The sequence below is a fragment of the Cryptomeria japonica genome, chromosome 5, assembly GCF_030272615.1.
Source record: "Cryptomeria japonica chromosome 5, Sugi_1.0, whole genome shotgun sequence".
Lineage (NCBI taxonomy): Eukaryota > Viridiplantae > Streptophyta > Pinopsida > Cupressales > Cupressaceae > Cryptomeria > Cryptomeria japonica.
The window spans coordinates 229885215-229905401 of record NC_081409.1 but is presented as its reverse complement, the minus strand read 5'-3'; the positions used below and the strand labels follow the sequence as shown (position 1 = coordinate 229905401).

Below are 20187 nucleotides of genomic sequence, written 5' to 3'. Positions count from 1 at the left end.
AGAAGAAGAACTACTTTTAATACCCACGAGACTAGTATATTAAATAGCCTATGAGACTCCGAGCCTTGCTCCCCTAGTTTTTAATAGTCTTTGAGTGAAAAGACTATTCAAAGAACCAACTGTCAAGATATTAACATGATTGTTCTTAATCTCTCTGTAAGTATCTCACTCCAAAATGAAGTGTCTTTTAAATTCGACTAGCTAAGTACAAAAAATACACACCTTTCTAAAATGAAATGTCTTTCAAATTCGAATAGCTTAGAAGTAGAAAAAACTACACACCTTTCCAAAAGATTATACCAAGAACCAACTATGAAGATATTAACATAATCTTTCAAGATATTAACATAATTGTTCTTAATGTATTGTAAGTATCTCACTCCAAATGAAATAACTTTTAAATTCGACTAATTAAGAAATACAAAAAATCACACCTTTCCAAAATAAAAGTATATTTCAAATTCATATAACTCATAAATACAAAAAATACACCCCTTTTTTTCTCAAATTTCTTCAACCTTTTCCACCACCCTGTTTCATATAATTTTTAAAAACATAATTTTACATACTAATAATTCGGCTGGAGAATGCCTCTTCAAGCATAGTTGTACTGTAATAAGCCAAAGGCGAAAAGCATCGACTAAAAAGTGCAACGAATAAATATTCCACGCAAGGAAAGAACAAGGGAAACACGTAAAATACTTTGGAAGAAAATTCCAAAGAACCTTTTTCAATTTTTTCAATTAGAAAAAAATATAGGTTAATCGTTAATTAAAACCCATTCCTCTGAAATTTCAAATCGGAATGAAGAACAAACTCCGAGGAGTTTTCTGACTTCGAGTCAATCCAGGGGTTGACGAAAGGCGCTCAAATTATGGGACATGTAATGGTGCTGATTCATTTCAGGGAGCTTGAAGTGCATTACAGAGAAGTTGGAGTGCATGTATACCGCCCCGTATCAAATTTTTTGACAGGAAACTCTATCCTCTTTAGGCATTAATCTTCAAACTAGCACTCCAGAGATGCCACATTCTTAAAAGCTGCCCGTATATGTGCTATTTCAACTTTGAAACAGAAAAATCCGGTTCTGAGTATTTGAGTGTGTAGACAGGACTTAATAATGTATCAATTGGCCTAATAATTGCCGGTATCAATCTATTCCTTCTTAGGTTTTTCTAGTTCGCAATTTTGTGGGTTACGGCTCTCTACATTGTAACTGTTTTTAGTTTATTTGACAGAAGTAGGTGCGTTCACAAACATTTTGAATCAGAGTGTTTGGTGGAATATTTAATGGATGTTTTTTAAATGCTTAGGATGAAACATGAAGTTTGCAGAAAATCCAGTTGAGCATTCCAGGTACCCAAATCCTATAATCTCAAAAATCATGTATGCACGCTACATTAGAACTTCTGTTTATATGATTTACATTTCTTTTTATTTCTAAAATTATAGACGTTAATCCCTCATTTTCACACTGGAACTCCTAGAATTGATATTTATTTATTTTTATTTTCCTTTTAAGTAGCACATTAATCTTATTAGTTTGGGTTCATGATAAATCAGATTATTAGATTTAACAAATATTTGAAAAAGTACTGTTTAAATTTATGAGGCAATCTCATTCTGCATTTTCCAAGATAATTTTTTTTTTGCCATTTTAGTTTTGGTTTTATGAAGTTATGTCTAATGCTCTGACATCTAATGGATTATTGCTTGTAGCACAAGTCTATGTTTGTTTTTGAAGTTGGTTGCATGCATGCCGTTTGAAAAAATCATACCTCGGCGTGTTTTTGCTACAATGTTATGAGTTTTTTGGAAGGGAGTTAATCCTGTTTTTTGAACTCCATTTTCCCCCCTTCTTATTCATTTTCTTTCACTTGGGAACCAGTTTGTCGGTTGTCTTTTTCATTATTTTAGATTTTTCATATTTTAAAAATTCCTTTTATAAAAGGGGACTGGAGAAAAATTCTTCACTCAAATTTATATATGTATAGAATGCTTCCTTGTTGTTGATTTAGAAACTACACATTAGATGCTGCATTATTGTGGGTGGCATGTCCATTCCATTTTGAACCTTGGTCCTTGTGGTGGCAAGTGATTCAATTTGCCAATACTGCAAGCGTTCATATTTTTCAAGTTTCAAATGGTAAAAAGGTATATGACCTTTTTGCAAAACAGCCTTGTTTTGCCATATTAACTAGTTTTGATTCCCTCTACATTTTTTCTATTACATGCAAAACTTTAGTGCCTAGAAGGCAAGTTGAGTTCATGACTTTTTTCCTTCATTTGTGAAATATTAGTATAGGATTTGAACTAGTCTCATGTCTGTGTATTTTTCTGTCACGTTGAATTTTCAGCTTCTTTGGGGCTTGTTTTGTGTTCATCATTGCAGGCTTTTGAGCTCATGCCTTCTAAAGAATCGAATGCCTTAGAGGCCATGTGGAGTTGTTAAGCCAGGATGGTCTGGGAATGGCTCAATTCCATTGCTTTTTCAAAACAGTACAATGTTCAAGTATGTAGTACCTTGAATACTGTTCTTATTTGATGCAGTACATATTTTTGTTGATGGATACATGAAATATTTAGAAAGAGGAAAGCTAGTGCAAGAAATGTACATCTTGTGGTTGTCATGATCACTTCATGGTGCTTGTACCTCAATTCTTTTCCCTTTGTGATTGAATCTTTATAAACAATTTTACTATTATTAGTGACTATTTACTAACTAGTTAATCTAATCAATCTAAAGATTTTCATAGAATTTCTTGTTGCAAATAACGAAGTTACTGCTTAAGGGCAGGCAAAAATTGGAATGGGTGAGAATACTAAACGAAGCAAAAGAGAATACTATGTTCTTCAAAGCGTACAGTTTTATTTTCTTTCTATTATGAGACAGCTGCATGAGCTTGCACGTTTGTTGATATTGCTACACATGGTGGTTTTTTTATTAGATGTTTTTTTTTGATCGATAATTGCTTTTGACTGGAGCTACGAACCATTGTGGTCACAGTGGGGAATTCCATCCTTGTGGTTACATTTTTGGCCTGCTGAGGCATTAACACCTCCTTAATTTGTCTTGTGCTAGTTTCAATTCTCTTTCATTTCTTGGGCCTCCTCTTTATCTCTCTACTACTCTCCTTATCACTCCATTCCTCTCCTTATCCCTCCGTCCGTGTTCACTCCACGTAGCACCCTTATCTCTCCGCAGCTAGCTCACCAGCTTGAACTTGCACGTCGTTCTCACCTTCAACCTGTGCTAGGATGAAGAGGCATTAACACCTCCACCCCGGCAACATGGTCACTTCTTACTGCTTGCGCTTATCTACGTCATCGACTGCTGAGTCGTGCACATTGGCTGGGCGGGGTTCCTTTTAACCGTGAGGGCTCGAGCAAGCTCGAACCCAAGGCCTCCCAAGAAGGAGGCTCACAGCTTTACCGCTGGGTTGTGGGGTCATCCCCTTGCTTTATTAGATTTTGTAAACAACAATATGGGTTTATTGTTTATTCTTAAAGATTGTGCTAATCTCTATATACATCTTTCCTCCTTTAGAAGATTCCTTGTACATCTTATATAATTTTTGTGTATACATAATATAAATGAGTGTACAGAATGTGCATTTGTAGCAATTGTTTGTGTAGGTCACATTTAAAGGTTCTTCCACTTAAAAAGTTCTCTTCTAAATACCTATATCTTTTTGGATCAATTTATCAACAAATAGAAAATTCAAAATTGTAATAGTAACTTATTCAGACCCTGCATCTTCTTCGCTATTTGATTGTTGTTGGTTTAAATGCCTTCCATAGGAAACTCTCACATGTTTTTGTTCATGTGCCTAATATAATGTAATTTTTGTTAATTTATTATTTATATTGCATTGTTTGAAATCAGAATGCAATGGAAAACAATGAAGGAATGAATTATGCAAATATTTATTGGTAAAATCAGAATACAAAGGCTAACAATCAGAACAGAGAGAGTTATTGGTTATTATATTGAAAACAATCCCCAAGAATGCAAGGGATAGAAAACTTTATGGAATAGGGAAGGGAATCAGAGGTGGAGATAAGTGAGTGCCTAGGAAAAAATGTGGGACAATTATGAAGAAAAACAAATAAATGTTGTAGACCGGAGAAAAAGAGGACATTTAGGGGGGATGGCATTCAAAGGCTGGGAAATAGTTGTGAAAGGTAAGAAAAGGGAATGGTTCATTAATGCTAAATTTTCAGACCAGGGTAAGTAGATTATACACTCAGAAATGAAATGCTAAATACTAGGAAACTCAAACTTGATATCTCCTATCAAAACTTCTGATTTCTAATACAGGAACCTACAAACACATCACACTGAAAAGCACATGGTAAAGACCTAGTGTTGAACAATCAAATATGCAACTGTCTTCTCATTGAATCTGAAGGGAAACAGATTACACTAGCTCAAAACTAGAATTAATAAATCAATCACACTCTTGCCTTTCCTTTATAGATGAAGAAGGCTAGTAATTGGAAGTTTGCCCTACCTTGCACGAGTCTGGATCTGTTCTGCTAAAGTTTGCCTCCGCTGAGAAGAACAATGACTGAAAAACTAGGTAAAAACTCTAAAAGCTAATAGAAGAGGACACTTGTATGGCGGAAGGGGTTGTATTGGATGAATCAGTAGATGGAAGATCATTTTGCTCTGATAATTTCTGGTTGTTCACAAACCAACAGTTATATAGGTCATAGTTGACAGGCTGGAGCTCAGACAATGGCCATGAGTTGGTGTTAAAAAAATGGCTTCCCGCTCAACAATCTCGGTAGCAGTTTGTATACAACTCTACACCTTTGTATTCAATAAAAAGATATAATTTTGAATTGGAAAGATGTCCAAATGATACCATGAATATTTGTAGGTGTAGATGATGTCTTGAAAGGCACAGGCCTACAGATATATGGTTCATAAGAAATTTATTGTATTTGTGCGTAACATATTAGTAGTAGTGATAGAGAATTGCTGTACTCCAGGGCCTAATTCATAGCCTTCTTGATTCATCCAAATACATAACAGATTTACCAGAAAAGAGGACATGGACAATAGTAAGGATGACGTTATCAGCTCTGAGGTTAATGAGTCAACAAACATTCCTGAAAAAACATGGAACCGTTCAAGCAACTGTGATAAGGACAAGCAGAATTTGAGCTTCAGCCAGGACTGCACAATGCTCTCAAGTCTCAGGCAATATCATCTATCTCAGTTATCTTTGATAGTTCCCAGAGCTTCAATGTTAGGTCTGAAGTAACAATAGGAGTATTACTGAGTTTTGTAACAGTTGCAGGTCTAAAAAGCATAATCATACACATATAAAATAAAATGGATCTGTACATCTTGTTGAATCCATGTGATGAAAAGGCAATTGGGTGACTGCATGTGAGAAATATGAAAATGGAATTTGAAGTGTAAACTGTAAAGGACTGTCTCCCCTGATGGTGTTCTTTCAGCTGTCTGGAAAAACTAGAAGAAATATTTCTCACAAGATCTAGCACTTGGAAATCACTACGTTGCATTTTGTTTTTCTTTAAAAGATCAAACAACATACCTTTTTGAACCTAAAATATTCCAAGAACAGAATGAATGTTGCACTCTGCCATCATTTGCCAAAGAAAAAGCATTGTTACCCTTAACTGCTTTATACACACACACAATCACATGCATTCTGTTTCCCCCAAGAAATCTTTCTCTTATTGCTTTTGATACCTGTGTATATGTCTATATATAATAAAGCAGGTGACATGTCCCGAAATCCCAATCCTGTTTTTAATATTTAAAGTATGCAACTACCTTGCAAATTTAGTTACGAGAAAATGCAGCTTTTCTCAAGATCAACAAAACACCCTCATCATTCTTGATGACTTCCAAAATAGAGCTTTGAAATTGTTGACATTTCAGGGAAAAATGGGACTTATCAAAAAGATAAACCTCACCTGAATCTTAATGACAATTTTTTCAATTAGAAATTTGTAATGTTATTCAATGTTGAATGCTAAAAGATTACAAGGAAGTAATATATTCTCTTACACTACTGAAGAAATACATGATTGAGCCTCTAGGTAGAGGGGAATTTTGTCTGATTTTGTTCTGTTTATAGAAGTTGTCTTTGCAATTTGAAACACATGGACCAGTGCAATTGCCTGGTTGTAAGGAAAAAGTCTGGACTCATCAATTAATTTTGTTACTTGCATATGCAGTGCGGATCAAGCTTGCATCAGCTATTGTCTACTTCTAGTGTTTCCACAAGCCTGACTACATGTCCTTTAGCAGGACATGTGTGTGAATCTTTAGATGTAGTGCGAACTGCTGCCAAGCCTACGACAGAGGCGGCAGCGAATCTCATGCACTTTGTTGGACATAAGGTTCAGAAAGGAGAGTGTCTCTATGATATCAGCCATGATTATAATGTTGATCTAAGGTCAAATGGTTTCTTTAGCACCTTCATGGTATTTTGTTTAATGTGGTCAACTTTTCAGGTACTATAAATTGAAGTATGAAGTTTGAACATACTATTTGGGTTTTGTGGGAGGATGGTGTAATGCTTTTTGGAATAATTGAAACAAACAGGGAATGCTGAAAAGTTTTTCTTCCAAGATGTTTTATCAGAGTTGCTGAATTTCTGTATTTGCAAGTTATTATGTATGAAGTTAGAACATATTATTTAGGTTTTATGGGAGGAATTTATAATGCTTTTTAGAACAATCAAAACAAACAGGGAACACTGAAAAGTTTTTCTTGCAAGATGTTTTATCATAGTTGCTGGATTTCTGTTTTTGGAAGTTATTTACCCAAAAAGTGTGTATCTACTGCAGGACCTTGTTGAAGGCTAATCCCACTCTTAAGAATCCAGATAGTCTTGGTGTGGGGAGTATAATCAAGATACCTTATGTAGAGAATTCTAGCCAATGCATGTGTCATCTGAGATATCAGATGCACCTACAAGATTCATTGTCTACAAAACCAGTCACTTCAGTTTTCACAAAGCCAGAGTCATTTACACTAAGCAAGATTTTATGGTTAGCACATCTATTTCTTTTCAAAAAGAGAAAGCATAGGGTCATAGAAGGTGATTCTTTAGAAGCTATAGCTGAGAAGTATGATACCACTGTTTATGCTCTCAAGAAGCTGAACAATTTGAATGATGATGTCATCTATAGAGGCAGGTTGGATTTTATATAAGCTATATTTTCTGTAGGTTTGATAGTATGGTATTTTATCGATTCTGAGGAATTGTACAATGTGTTTTAAGTGTTGATTGCTTTCCCACAATTATCATCTTTGATCACATTGATAGTTTGAAGCTTGAAAGTTTGACAGCACAAAACCTCATCTTGCAAGACATTCACTGGCATGATTGGAAGGATATTTTAATGATGCTCAACTCTTAGGAAGAAAAATATGCTGTTGAATAATCTGAAAATACTTCTGAGGATTCTGAAATAAAATAATTAGCTTCATTTATTAGTTTTTGGATTGATGCAGTGTTCTGGAAGTAGGTGAACGGGATTTGTATAAAAAGCATCAATTTCTAATTGGGAAGAAAGCAGATTTTCATGAACGGAGTGCTATACTTGAGCATGGACCAGTAAATATTCGGCAGTTAGTCTCAGGGTCTTCAGAAGAAATTCCATTATTTTGTTTATATCCACTTCTTCAAACAGCTAAAGGTTTTAAGCCTCCTCTTCCAGATCTGATAACAGTCAAGGTTAAATCAGGGGACACATTGGCACACATTTCTTGTCAGCATGGGTATGTGCCTTGTATCACTTGTATTTTAAATTTGTTGACTAATTCATGTTTTATCGTGCTATGTACAAATGTAAATCTGCCGCCCATTTCAATTGGCACATATGTTGAACTTGACACAGCCTTCCTTTTATATGATCATTGCTTTAATTTTGATGCCTTTAAATCTATCAAGTATTAGTTTGGCAATTTCCCAAAATATATAGATAGAGAAGCAGAAGTTTACTTAGTGTTGATTGCCATCATTACTTTGTCAAACATTTTAAACAACTTATCATTATTGGTTATAATGAATATTAGCATATCAGTTTACAAAACAAGTCGAATGGGCTACAACAACAAGAAACATAATATGCATGATAAACATGCCCTGATAACTTGTTTGCATTATTTTTGATGAGCTTGAATAACAGTGACTATTTGCATGTTTACCCTTTAGCAAGTAGACATGTTTTTTCTGTTTCAATATGTCATTAGACATCTGTAAAGGAAAAGCAAAAATTCTTGAAAAGAAGTGAAATTAGTTGATGGCATTTCCTAATGTTTCCTTGGTCCTTTACATAACTCCTTGAAAATGATTTGCAATTCTGGATCCTATCAGAGATTCCTTATGCAAACTCAACAAAATGACATCAGAAAGTAATATAAAAACTTGTCACTTCATATCTGATCATATACCTGGTATTGACCATAATTTACAAGAACATTCTGTTATATTATTAAGAGGTGGAAGAGTTAGATTTTCCTGGTGTTAAATATCACGTAATTTGAGGAATCTTAGATGTTGTCTCATTAAAAAATCATGAACAAGGGCATTCTAGGTGTTGTCTATTCTTATCTAAGATTTGTATCATTTTATAATGATGCCATGTCATTTGCTAAAAACAATTAAAGTATATGGTTAACAACTTAACTCAATAACAAATGTTTTGTAAGGGACAAGAGCAGACTAAAACAAACGATCTTATTAATTTGTAAGGGTATTAAATGTCTAAGTTTTAATATTGAATTTATAGTGAATCTGGCAATGTATTGATGATGAGTATACAATGCAGCTTGGGTAGTGAAATCTTGTGCTATGAATATATAGGCAGGTAAAGAATACATTTGTTGAGCTATCAAGGAAGTAACAACTCCCAAAGAAGCTAGAGCAACACCTAATTGGAAATGAAGACAGTTATTGATTGTTTCGTAAAGACCCTTTTGCCTGCATCCTAATAAACTTCCTGGAGGAATATATCACTGTAAAGCTGAAGATATTGATTCCTTGGAAGTCAATGCTTTGAATAATCATCTACAACTGAAGAAGGTGGAATTGGAGGTTGTGTTGGCCCTAAATAATTTGGCGGACCTTAGGGTCTGATCCTGTGCCTTGTGCCTTCTATTGTATGTTTTGTTGCAATTTTAGTTCGACAAGAAGCTTTTTGTTTGCCCTTGGTTATAGTGTTGTTTGTATTCTGGTTGACCATGATGGTCGTTCTTTGTTTGCTCTGTATTTTCTAATGTAATAAAGTTGGGCAATCTGTTCAAAACCCTTATTTTACCTATTATAAAAAAAATAACTTGTCTGCCAAGGAAATTATTTTGGTTAAAGTTGGATACAAAATTTACCAGTGAGCCAAATTCCATCCTTAGATTGATAGACTAGCAACGTATTAGATAGGAATCGTGTATCTTCAATGTATAATTCCAAGAAGCATTTCAGTTGGGATTAATACCTACCTTTCATTCAGCATAGGTACAACAAAGCTCTTTAAAACTCCACAAAATTCAATCAATGTGAGGTTTGCTTTGATTTTAAACCATTGGCATTTATTAATGTGCTTATCCAATTTGCCATCAACTACAACAATCCCTTTAACTCAAAAGGAAGTTGACAAAGCAACCAAATTCATCATACAACAACAAATGTAGAAATTTTGCAAAGAACTAATACTAAATACAAGCAATGACACTAACAACATCAAGTTCTGCACTAGTTCAAAGTTGGTGATGAGTGTTTTTAGTATTTATTACAATGCTTGCACGACAGGTAAAATAGAGTATTGTTTCATGTACAAGAGGAAAGATGCACTCACTTTACCGTAATATTACCTATTCCTACCAATGGGCCTTTAGAAGCTTTGTAACACCCATTGACAAGACCTTGATTCTCTAGAGACATTGCCTAAGTTTGACCCAATAGAGCAACTACACACATTAGTGAAATTTGAGTACCAACTTACATTAGCTCATTGAGGGGGTCATAGTTCTGACATAGGTGGAGGAGTTGGAGGAGTAGGTAGACGTTGATCAAGGTGTGCATATTAATGATGAGGAAAAAGATAATGAAACATAAGCCAGTGTTGAGGAGGATCCTAGGCTGATTTCTTTTATGCTTGCATTTCTGTAATGTCCCCTTCTTAGCGGTTACAGGGTGATTGGTTGTTAGCCCATTTTTCCATGGTCCCGAGGGCTAACTAGGACATTTTAGGGACTAGTGAGGAAATTGGCCTAGGTGTTTTCAGTTTCGGGCCGAACGGAGGTGATTTGATGGATTTTCCCAGACACTTACTATTTATAGTAAGTCACCAGGAGTGCAGTGGCAGTGGAAATTTTGATGCATTTATTATGCCAACTTCTTTGGGTTCATTTATTTCCAGTTGGATTGCCATTTTATGGAGTTAACGATTTATTTGGCTAATTTATTTAAAGTTCCTAAGTTAAAAGTAAATATTTAACTTAGTGAATTATTTAATGCTGGGACTATAGTCAGAAAAAAGAAAAATTAAAAGTGTCCCTTTCATTTGGGAGACAAGGGAAAATAATATTTTATTCTATTTTCATTTATCCCACATTGCTGGTGCCTTGGGATGTGTGCCAAAGTGAAGTAATAAATAAAGCATTTAATGAGGATTTGAGGGCATCTTGGAAACTGTGAAAACTGAGTTTCTGGAGAAATCTGGAAATCTTCTTGGCATTTGGGGACGAAATCCCTCAAGTGTGTCATTCTTATGCCTGTGAAAGACCAGGTCTGAGAATTTCTTAAGCAAATTGATAATGGAGGGAGCAATTGGCAAAGAACATTATTGATTATTTGAAGAAAGCTCTCTAGGGAAAAATTGTGGCATTTAGGCAGGTTGGTTTTTCTTTCCAGTTCAGGAGTTTGTATTTGCAGCTTGATTTGTGTAATTGGAGGGTGTATCTGCTTATTAGTGAGAGCCTGTGATTATTTTCCAAAGCGATACATCAGTCCAGTGTTAGTCGCAGTTAATGTTGTTCTTGCGAAGCGCTGAAGCTGGAAGTTTTGTGTGATTTTCTGGAGTATTAATGCTACGCCATTGAAACTGGAGGTTCGAACTAAGCAGGAAACCCACTAAATCCGAACTGTGGTTTTATTTAGCTAAAGACGCCAGGGGTAATCTTCAGCCGTGTATTAGTTAACAGGCCTTTGTATTGATTGTCTTCAGCTGCATGATATATTGACAGGACCTGTAATCGCTGCTATTCATCTGAGAAGAAACGGCAATGCTGGAGTAGAAGTCCGTACAAAGTGCAGTTGCTTTGTGCTTGCGACATTGTGTTTGGCAGAGAACTGATGGTGAATCGCGTTAAGCTGCTCCATTGTTGTAACTGGTTGTGGTGTTCTGTAGTTTCACACAGTTCATATTTGTCACGCTTTGAAGGAGTGGGAATCGATAGGGAAATTGAGGAAAGGTCGAGAGTTGCTGAAGCCGCCTAGTTGATTTGGACAGAGCGTTTGAAGGAATGCGAGTATCTCCAGTGCTGAAGAAAAGTGCAGTATAACTCATTTGACCAGGTTCTGAACTGACCCTTATCTGGCCTTGAGTTCATTTGGTATTGAAATGAAGAAAATCCAAGATGTAATGTAGACTGAATTTTTTGAAATAGATTAAAGTACTGTTTCGGTATTTATAATGTTTGTTCAAATTAGAAATGCATGAATGTATTCAACGCGGAAAATAAACTCAAACGCAACAGGGAACAACTAAACTTTAAAAAAAAAAAAGTCCTAGCAAGGGCAGGGCATTACAATTTCATTGAAGGGTTAGATTGAGTCTTAGATGTTGGACCTAAAGTGGCACAGACTTTCTTGCTTCCACTTGAGAACTAAGACCAATGTGATATCCTACACATCCTAAAGGACCTTCAACCCATGTCCTAGGTGATATTGATCTTGCTAAGGAGGAAAAAATTAAAAAATCTAATATTGGGTTGTGTGGCAAAAGTGAACATCTCATATCATGTAAGAGGTGACTTGGATATAGAAATTTGTGGATGAAAATTGACAAATTGTCTAGATCTATTGAAGTTAGTGGTGATTGAAGAAACATACTCTAGGGAAGATTGAGTAGTGGCCTCCAACCATGACATCCACATCTATACACACTAGTGTGTTAGCTACTTGAGTAGTTGCATGCTATTAAGAACAATTTTAGGCTCTAGTACTTCACATCAAAGAAGGCAATGCGGGAACAATAAATTGATATAAATCATGAAGGAGAAGGATGATCTCCACATAGTTGGCAAACTCGGACTTGGCAAAATAGTGATACCTTTTTTGAATGACATTTCTTAGCAAGAACTTCCTTTACAACAATTTAAGAGATCCTTGGTAATATGAAGTTCTGTGATATTTAAAAAATGTATATCTTTTAGGTTTTTATTCAAATTTAATTTATGTTCATACTAAACTGCCTTCGCTTGTCCAGCCTTCAATTATTTTGAGTGCTTAGAAACACCTCCATAGATTATTGATTTAGAATATGTGGGCTTGTCATAAAGGATAAATAGGCAGGCTATAGCTGCTAATTATAATACAATGAATGGTGGCAAATTTTGCCAAGGTTGAGTCATTTTTGTGCTTTGCAAACTATAAAGTTATTATTGGATTTTTCATCTTTATTAAATGACATCAAGGAGTATCTTTAATGACTTTATGATACAATTGATTGTTGGTACTGTCAATATTTTATTTTCACTATTTTCATTTTCTATCTGTTTACAGATTGAGTATTCGTGAACTGCAACGTCTCAACAGTTTAAAGGATGATGTAATCATTCAAGGCGATGTTTTGGTTGTGTCTACTAGTAAGCATTGATGAAGATTATGCAATTTTTTGAAGTAATATGTTATCACTTATTGTTTTTAATGCATACAAGACATTGAAGCTTGCATTCCCATTTCTTTGCTTTATTCATGGGAGTTCCACACATTACTAATTTTCTACTCATTTCTTTGTTGGAAGTTGTGCATTTGAAAATTTGAACTTATTAGGAAAGACAATTATTCATAATGTAAGTATTGGATTGATATTAGCATTTTCAAATATGAAATTGTGTCCTTTATGTAATTGCAAGTAAAGTGCTCTTGCTTAATTTCCATGTTGCTTATATAATGTCCCCTTGTCTAAACACCTTATAAATAGGGACAAACATCTATCAATTATTGATTGCAAAAGACTTCCTTCCTTGTGAAAACTTAAAGAATCGATTGCAAGAGATTTCCTTCCTTCAAATCTGTAGTTACTATGAATTTATGATTAACAGTAACACCTATGAGTATTTTAATTTTAAACTATATAATTTATAAGATATGATAATATTGTGCAAGGGAGTAACGTAGAGACTGGATTATAGATCAAGACTATTTCTGAGATAACCTTAGGAATTACTCACAGTTATAATATTCCAATCTGCCATGATATATATATATATAGATATATATATATATATATATATATATAGAGAGAGAGAGAGAGAGAGAGAGAGAGAGAGAGAGAGAGAGAGAGAGAGAGAGAGAGAGAGAGAGAGATATTTTGCTTTTCCTGATCTGGAGATTTATGTATAATATTCCAATCTGCCATGATATATATATATATATATATAGAGAGAGAGAGAGAGAGAGAGAGAGAGAGAGATATTTTGCTTTTCCTGATCTGGAGATTTATGCTTACAACAATGAGTAATGGTTTTGTCTCACATATGAATATGTATGTCTGCAAGCGAAGGTGCCAAGGGAGATATTCGATAGGGTAGATCCGAATGGGTACAAAGAACAACTAATATACCAATCCAATATACACCTTAAAGGTATGCAAAATGATAATATTTCAATCTACGAATTATATATACAGAGTCACATGCCCTTTCTGATATAAGACTATATTCCTTGCTTCCGGTAATGGTTCTTTACAGAGCAATCTGTTTGGATTAGAAACAATAGATAGTTTTTCCCATGATCGATTGAGATAGATCGATTCTTTTCTTATACCTTTCATATCGATGTGATGCCTGTTTACCCTCTCGGGTGAATAACTTAAAGTACACAGATAAAACACGTAATGCAGAATAATAATGCCATAGATATCAGATAAAATATAAGAGATGTTATTCCATTCATAATTGTGTCTCACAAGTTACATTCGGAAGTATATAAAGATACAGAGGGGGTGCGAGCGCCAACCGTCGCACCGCAACTACCATCCCTCGGTTGCCACTAACCAAGACAATTACAACTTACAACTTAATTAACTAGTTTTATTTGCTTACAATATTGCCGCTAACATCATCCCCCCCAAAAGAAAAGAAGTCGTCTCCGGATGACTTAATACAAAATAGAGATGACATTAAACAAAACTGTTGACGCCAGTCGAGCCCGGAACTTATACACCTGCTGCGGCCTCGCTTAAAAACCCTTTTCTGCTACCATCCTATGCTCAAGTGCGGATATCACCATTATTGCTTCCGCAAGAGTTCTTTTTTTTTTTTTTTTTCCTTGACAGTCCAATCCTCTTGTGCCTAAACCCAACTTGTCTGCAAAACACGCTTGTCAGCCTCCACCAACTGCTACTCAAATGACACTGTCTCCCTAACCAATTTGTCCTTGATAGCCACCCGCGCTGCCCTCTCGCCATCCAACTCTTGGGTACGCTGAGCTAAGTCTCATTCTAGTACTGCCTCCAACTTGGTGGTCAGCGCCTCTCGAGCCCTCTGTGCGTCCACCAAGGTAACCTCACGTCCAGCCGAGACATACTCCGAGTTCCTCAAAATGTACCATTCATGCCTGGAAGTGGCCACAACCTTCGGCCACAAAGGCTAGGAGATGCCTCAAATCCTCAATCACACTCCCCAAAGGCTAATAACTGAACTGAATAACTCCCTGGTACCGTACAACTTCGCAATGCTTTTCCTCAGACTCTGCTTGTACCTCCAAATCCATCTCCCTCTACGGCTTATGGCTTCCCCGCCAATGCTTAGCTACAAGCTTCTTTGTCACAGTACGGGACAACCCAACACTTACCATGCCTTCTCTGATGCCCTTCGCCCAACTCAAAAAGTGTATTGTAGCTCAAAAATAAACTGGGGTCTGGGGGCAGTGCCGCCAGCGGGGTCGAGGGGCAGCGCCCCTCGCGGGGTCTGGGGGTCGCCAACACCAATTTACAACCCTCAGAACCCTCCAATCGTATGGCCACCTTCCCGTGCGGTCAACACCCTCCTTACCGTACAGACACACCACCAGCGTACGGACAACATGGTCAACCGTGCACACCGTACGGTCCTCCTTCCGCACGCCCAACGCAGTTCAACTGTATAGTGGACTACTGACGACGGAGCGGTTGCGTGTTTTATATCTCCGTTGGTGATGTCCACCGCATGGTGGTGTCCACCGCCTGTGGTCCACCGTCGGTGTTGCCACCGCCGGTTGTCCCACCGCACGGTGGTTCCACCGCCACCGTACGGTGATTCCACCGTGGCTTCCCTTTTTTTTCCTTTTTATTTTTTTTATTTTTATTTTTAAAATTTCGACCGTACGGGTCTATCGTACAAACCTGTACGGTTTTTAAAATCTTTTTTCAAGTGTCTAGATTCGGCTCGGGTTTCGTGCCTCTGGGATTGCCCTTTCTCGGTTTGCCTCGCCCAAGAGTCTCCCGCTTTGGTCCCGTGCCTCTCGAGTCGCCTGCTCGGCCTCTCAGGTCCCCTTCCATCCTATTGGGTTCCCCTCCGGACTCTCGGGTGTCCTTCTGGCCTCTCGGGTCCCCTGCGCGCTTCTCGTGGTAGGGTTTCAATTTGGACCCGTTGGTGGCAAGTCTATTTTCAATGGGCATTCAAAGACCTGAAACCACAAAATTCTACAGGGATCACGGTCTCCTTCCTGTACATAAGAAGAAGAAGAAGAATAAAATTTTTGAAGGCTGCGGCCTTCCACACAGGGTTCCAATTGTTGCCGACACAAATGATCTTGGGATTATCTACGTCACCGAGGTTTGGGGCGTCTCCCTTCCAATATTCTCTGTATTCTGGCAGGTACACCTCCTTTGTTACTTGCTCTGGTTCTTCTACTTCGACCCTGTAACTCTAGAACATTTCGTAATCCTCCATCTGCCAGTGGAAGAGCCCGTTCAATGACCCTGTCTCATCCTCGGAGCACTCTCCTAGTTTGAGAATCCCTTCGTCGTTGGGCTCCCTGTAGCCCCATCCTTTGTCCCTCAGGTCGCCTTTTCCTTCAACCTCCGATTCCGAAGATGATGCCAGTTCCTTGTTGACAACCTGGGTACTCAGAGCAATGGTGTACTTCCGCCCCCCTTTCTCCATAGAAAGGGTGTTCTTTTTCCAGTCGTGGTTCACCTTTGCTGTAACCAACCACCCTCTGCCTAAGATGGCGTTGTACCCCTTCTTCTTGAGTGGGATTACCACAAAATCTAGTATGAAGGGTTGCGTGCCGATGGTGATCGGCTGGGCCATCAGGGTGCCGAGTGGCTTGATGCCATGCTGGTCTGCACCTACCAAGTTGAACGTGGGTGGCCATAGTGTTGGCTTCCCCAGCTTCTTCCACGTATCCTCTGGCAGTACATTCACCCTCGAACCTCCGTCCACGATGGTGTCTTTGAGGATAGCCTCGAGAATTCCCATCTCTACTACAGCAAGATGCCGACCACTATTTAAGGCCAACAACATTGGGTCAGTCGAGGGGTTGACCGGAACTTCCGCCCGTGTGGCATGCAAAGGTGCCTACGCAGTGGTTTGTATGGAACTAAAAATGGCGGTTCTTAACTGTGGCATTGTTTCTAGAAGGTCCTTTACCCTTATAGGTACTTCCATCTGCAGCACTTGCCCAATGATGTTATTTTCAGCTTCCATACGGGATGATGTACTCACCACCTCGTTGTTCCGCCGTTCGGCCGTCATCTCACGTTCAATATTGGCCTTTGCCTCCCGTAATCTCTCCTTCTCCGTACGGGGGTCAGGATAAGTGGCCTTTTTCGTCTGAGCGCGGGTGATCGCCAGTACTTCTTTCTCACCAGTCTTCTCAGCCTTCTCAATGTTGAGGAGATTAACCCCTGCCTTTGGGCAATTTGCGTCCTCATGGTCGCCTGGCCCACACCATCGGCAGAGGTGCTGAGGGGTGGCTTCCTTCGTGCAATCACGGGCGAAGTGCCCCCACTGATTACAGGCCCTACATTGGATCATTGGCCGGCCCTCGGCGTCATACTGGATACGGCTTCCGTTATTGTTATTGTTGTTATTTCTTCCGCCGCCGCGTCTGTTGTCCCGGTAACCTCCAGATGATGCCGTTGTGTTGGTTTGTTGGGCTGTACCCGCTGGTGCGGATGTTGTGGCTTGCTCAGTGAACAACACTTGGCTCATTTGCGTACTTAGGGTTTTCATGTTGTATGGGCATTCCTTGATGGAGTGTCCCATCACTTGGCAAATCTCACAAAAGGCCTTCTTCGGGTAGGTGCCTTTGGTGTGGCCTTCTTCCTTACAATCAGTGCACCACACCTCTTCATTTTGGCTCGTGCTTCCTTTCATGTTCTTAAATTCCTTCAACACATGGTGCATATCCTTTTGAAGAGCTTGCATCTTCTTACTTGATGATTCGTCACTGCTGCTTTCTCTCGAGGACTCCTCTTCTGCAGAGGACTTGTCCTTTTTCTTCCGCGATGTTTTGCCTTCACTTTCCAAATCCATTCCGTGGTTGTACGCGTCATCGTATGAGGTGGGTGGTACAATTTTCATCTTTCTCCTCAGGGATGACCGCAACCCTTCCACGAACCATCTTTTCTTTAGTCCGTCAGCCGGTTGGTTCTCCATCTTCCCCAGTAACTCCTTTAACCGTTGGCTGTATGTTCGCACTGTCTCGTGCTTTCCTTGTTTTGTGCTTAATATCTCCGCCACGATCTCATTATCATCTTGAAGGAGTCGAAACTCCTCGAAAGCTTTCTATAGGTCATCCCATGTTCCCACCTTTGCTTTATCCACATCAGAGTACCAATCAATGGCTACTCCTCTCAAGGTGGCAGGGAACTGCACCACCCAATCCGCTTTGTCAACTACCCCGTTGGCTGACCATATTGTCTCACATGTACGACAGTGCCGTACGGGGTCATCGTTGCCATCTCCATTGAATTTAGGCAACTTCTGTTTGCCCGCCATCGATGGGGGTCGTCTTCCTGGAGGTGGTTGTGGTTGCGTTTGTGCGCTGCTCCCTCCGGTGCCGGTGGTGTGTCTTGTGTGGGTGACTGGAGGTACGGTGCTTTGCCTGCTGTGTGTGGCACCTGCAACCGTACGGTTGTCCTCCCCTCTGTTCTCACCCGCACCCACTCCTGGCTCCCTCTGGTGATCCTCACTTCGTGGCGTAAGGGATAAGTTTCTAAACTGATCTCGAGTCTCTTCAACTAGATTCCGCTGCAACCTTGTTTCCTCCAGAAACTCTTCGTGACTCCTCACCCTACGGTGTTCTGGCGACGCGTAGAAATTTCCCTCGGCTTCTGCACCCTCCGTGACACCTCCTTGGTTCCCTTCGGGCCACCCTTCGGCAGGTCGTCCTTCGGCAAGTTGCCTCAGCCTACGTCTACGTTCTACTTGCTGTTCCAGAATCAAGGCCCTCTGTGCGGCCTCCCACTCGTCCGTTTCTGCTTTTTTTATTTCTATCTTTATTTAATAAGTTGGGCATTAATTCCCACACATTTCCATAATTCACAACACATAAACCAGAACACGCCTTTATTAATTCATTTCGTCAACACAACTTGTGTCAATATTATGACACCTTTATTTGAATATAAAATGTTCCGTTATCCCTATGGGATTCAGGGTTCAATTCCTTCCTGGCCTCGTGCCATCCTGCTCCGCTTCCTGACGGCTGCTTTCTTCGTACTGTTGAAGAATTTGTTGGCGTCGCTCTTCCTGGGCAATCTCCTCTAGGCGAGCTTGTTGTGCTAGCGATGCCTGTGCAAGCAGCCGGGGAAGATGGTTCATCAACCGATTTATTGCCGAGCTAACCTCCAGCGCTGTCCACACGACACTTGGTGGGATTTCCGCCTCCATGGCCTCTCGTCGGACGTAGGTCTCGATGGCTACCTGGAGCAGAATTGAAAATTCCCTCGTCGCAGTGTCTTCTCCGTTGTAGAGCTCCGTTTGCACGTCGTCGGCCTCTGGGTTTATCTCACCAACGGGTAGGCCCATCGTGTCCGTGCGCCATCCGCGTCTTCCGTTCCCGAGTATGTCTAGGCAACAGTGCCAAATGTTTACCCTTCCGGGTGAATAACTTAAAGTACACAGATAAAACACGTAATGCAGAATAATAATGCCATAGATATCAGATAAAATATAAGAGATGTTATTCCATTCATAATTGTGTCTCACAAGTTACATTCGGAAGTATATAAAGATACCGAGGGGGTGCGAGCGCCAACCGTCGCACCGCAACTACCATCCCTCAGTTGCCACTAACCAAGACAATTACAACTTACAACTTAATTAACTAGTTTTATTTGCTTACAATATTGCCGCTAACAATGTCATCGAGGGACATGTCCTTATCTCTTCATAACAATCGGTTTGTACATAATAGTCTTCTAATTTATGCCTCTTCATAACATAATCCCATCGGTATTGCTCACATAATTGGTGTCTGAACATATATTAATCACTCTCCTTATCTTAACCATTGTCATTACCAATCTTAATCGTATCTCCTCAACACCTCCATATCATAATCGTTGTCCTCTTTAATGCAAGTATTTGATCGTTGGTATAACCATTCTTTGTTTATCAATCTGTTATGATTAATTGATTAGTCAAGTACTGCCACCTTAATCGATTATGATAATCTTCCTTGATTAATCAATGATTAGCTAATATCGTAATTGCTGCCATTTGTCCTAATGATCCTTATTGATCGAATCGTCATCTTTTCTCCTAAATGATGTTGCTTAGCATTATACAAGTTTGCTGTCTTCCTAGTAACATTAGTCGATGCTAGTCTAGATTTTTTCATTGATCTCTTAATCTTTATCTTGTCATATATAATTTGATAATGGAGATTGATAATATTCTCGTCTTTCTTAATTGATTATACCCCTTGATATTGTGCTTTGTCTTGTTATTTATTCGGTGCTTCAAACCCCCTTATG

The 20187-nt window shown here is 38.9% G+C and overlaps 1 protein-coding gene across 10 annotated transcripts in view; it reads left to right on the top strand.

Annotated features, from left to right (window-relative positions):
* Window positions 1–670: 670 nt before the first annotated feature.
* LOC131033887 (uncharacterized) overlaps window positions 671–20187 on the top strand; it is a 78128-nt gene continuing 58611 nt past the window's right edge. For 2 of the 10 annotated variants that reach the window (XR_009103698.2, XR_009372577.1), the window contains exons 1-7: window positions 671–1147; window positions 1314–1356; window positions 2393–2512; window positions 6220–6440; window positions 6835–7185; window positions 7505–7771; window positions 12777–12859. Coding sequence is in view for 8 of the 10 variants with exons in the window: in XM_057965190.2 (XP_057821173.2) it covers window positions 2459–2512; window positions 6220–6440; window positions 6835–7185; window positions 7505–7771; window positions 12777–12859 (976 nt within the window). In the remaining 2 variants the exon portion in view is untranslated. Of the gene's footprint in view, window positions 1148–1226; window positions 1387–2392; window positions 2644–6219; window positions 6499–6834; window positions 7186–7504; window positions 7772–12776; window positions 12860–20187 lie in introns of those variants that run through there. The other 8 variants (XM_057965191.2, XM_057965190.2, XM_057965187.2 and 5 more) reach the window with 8 other exon arrangements.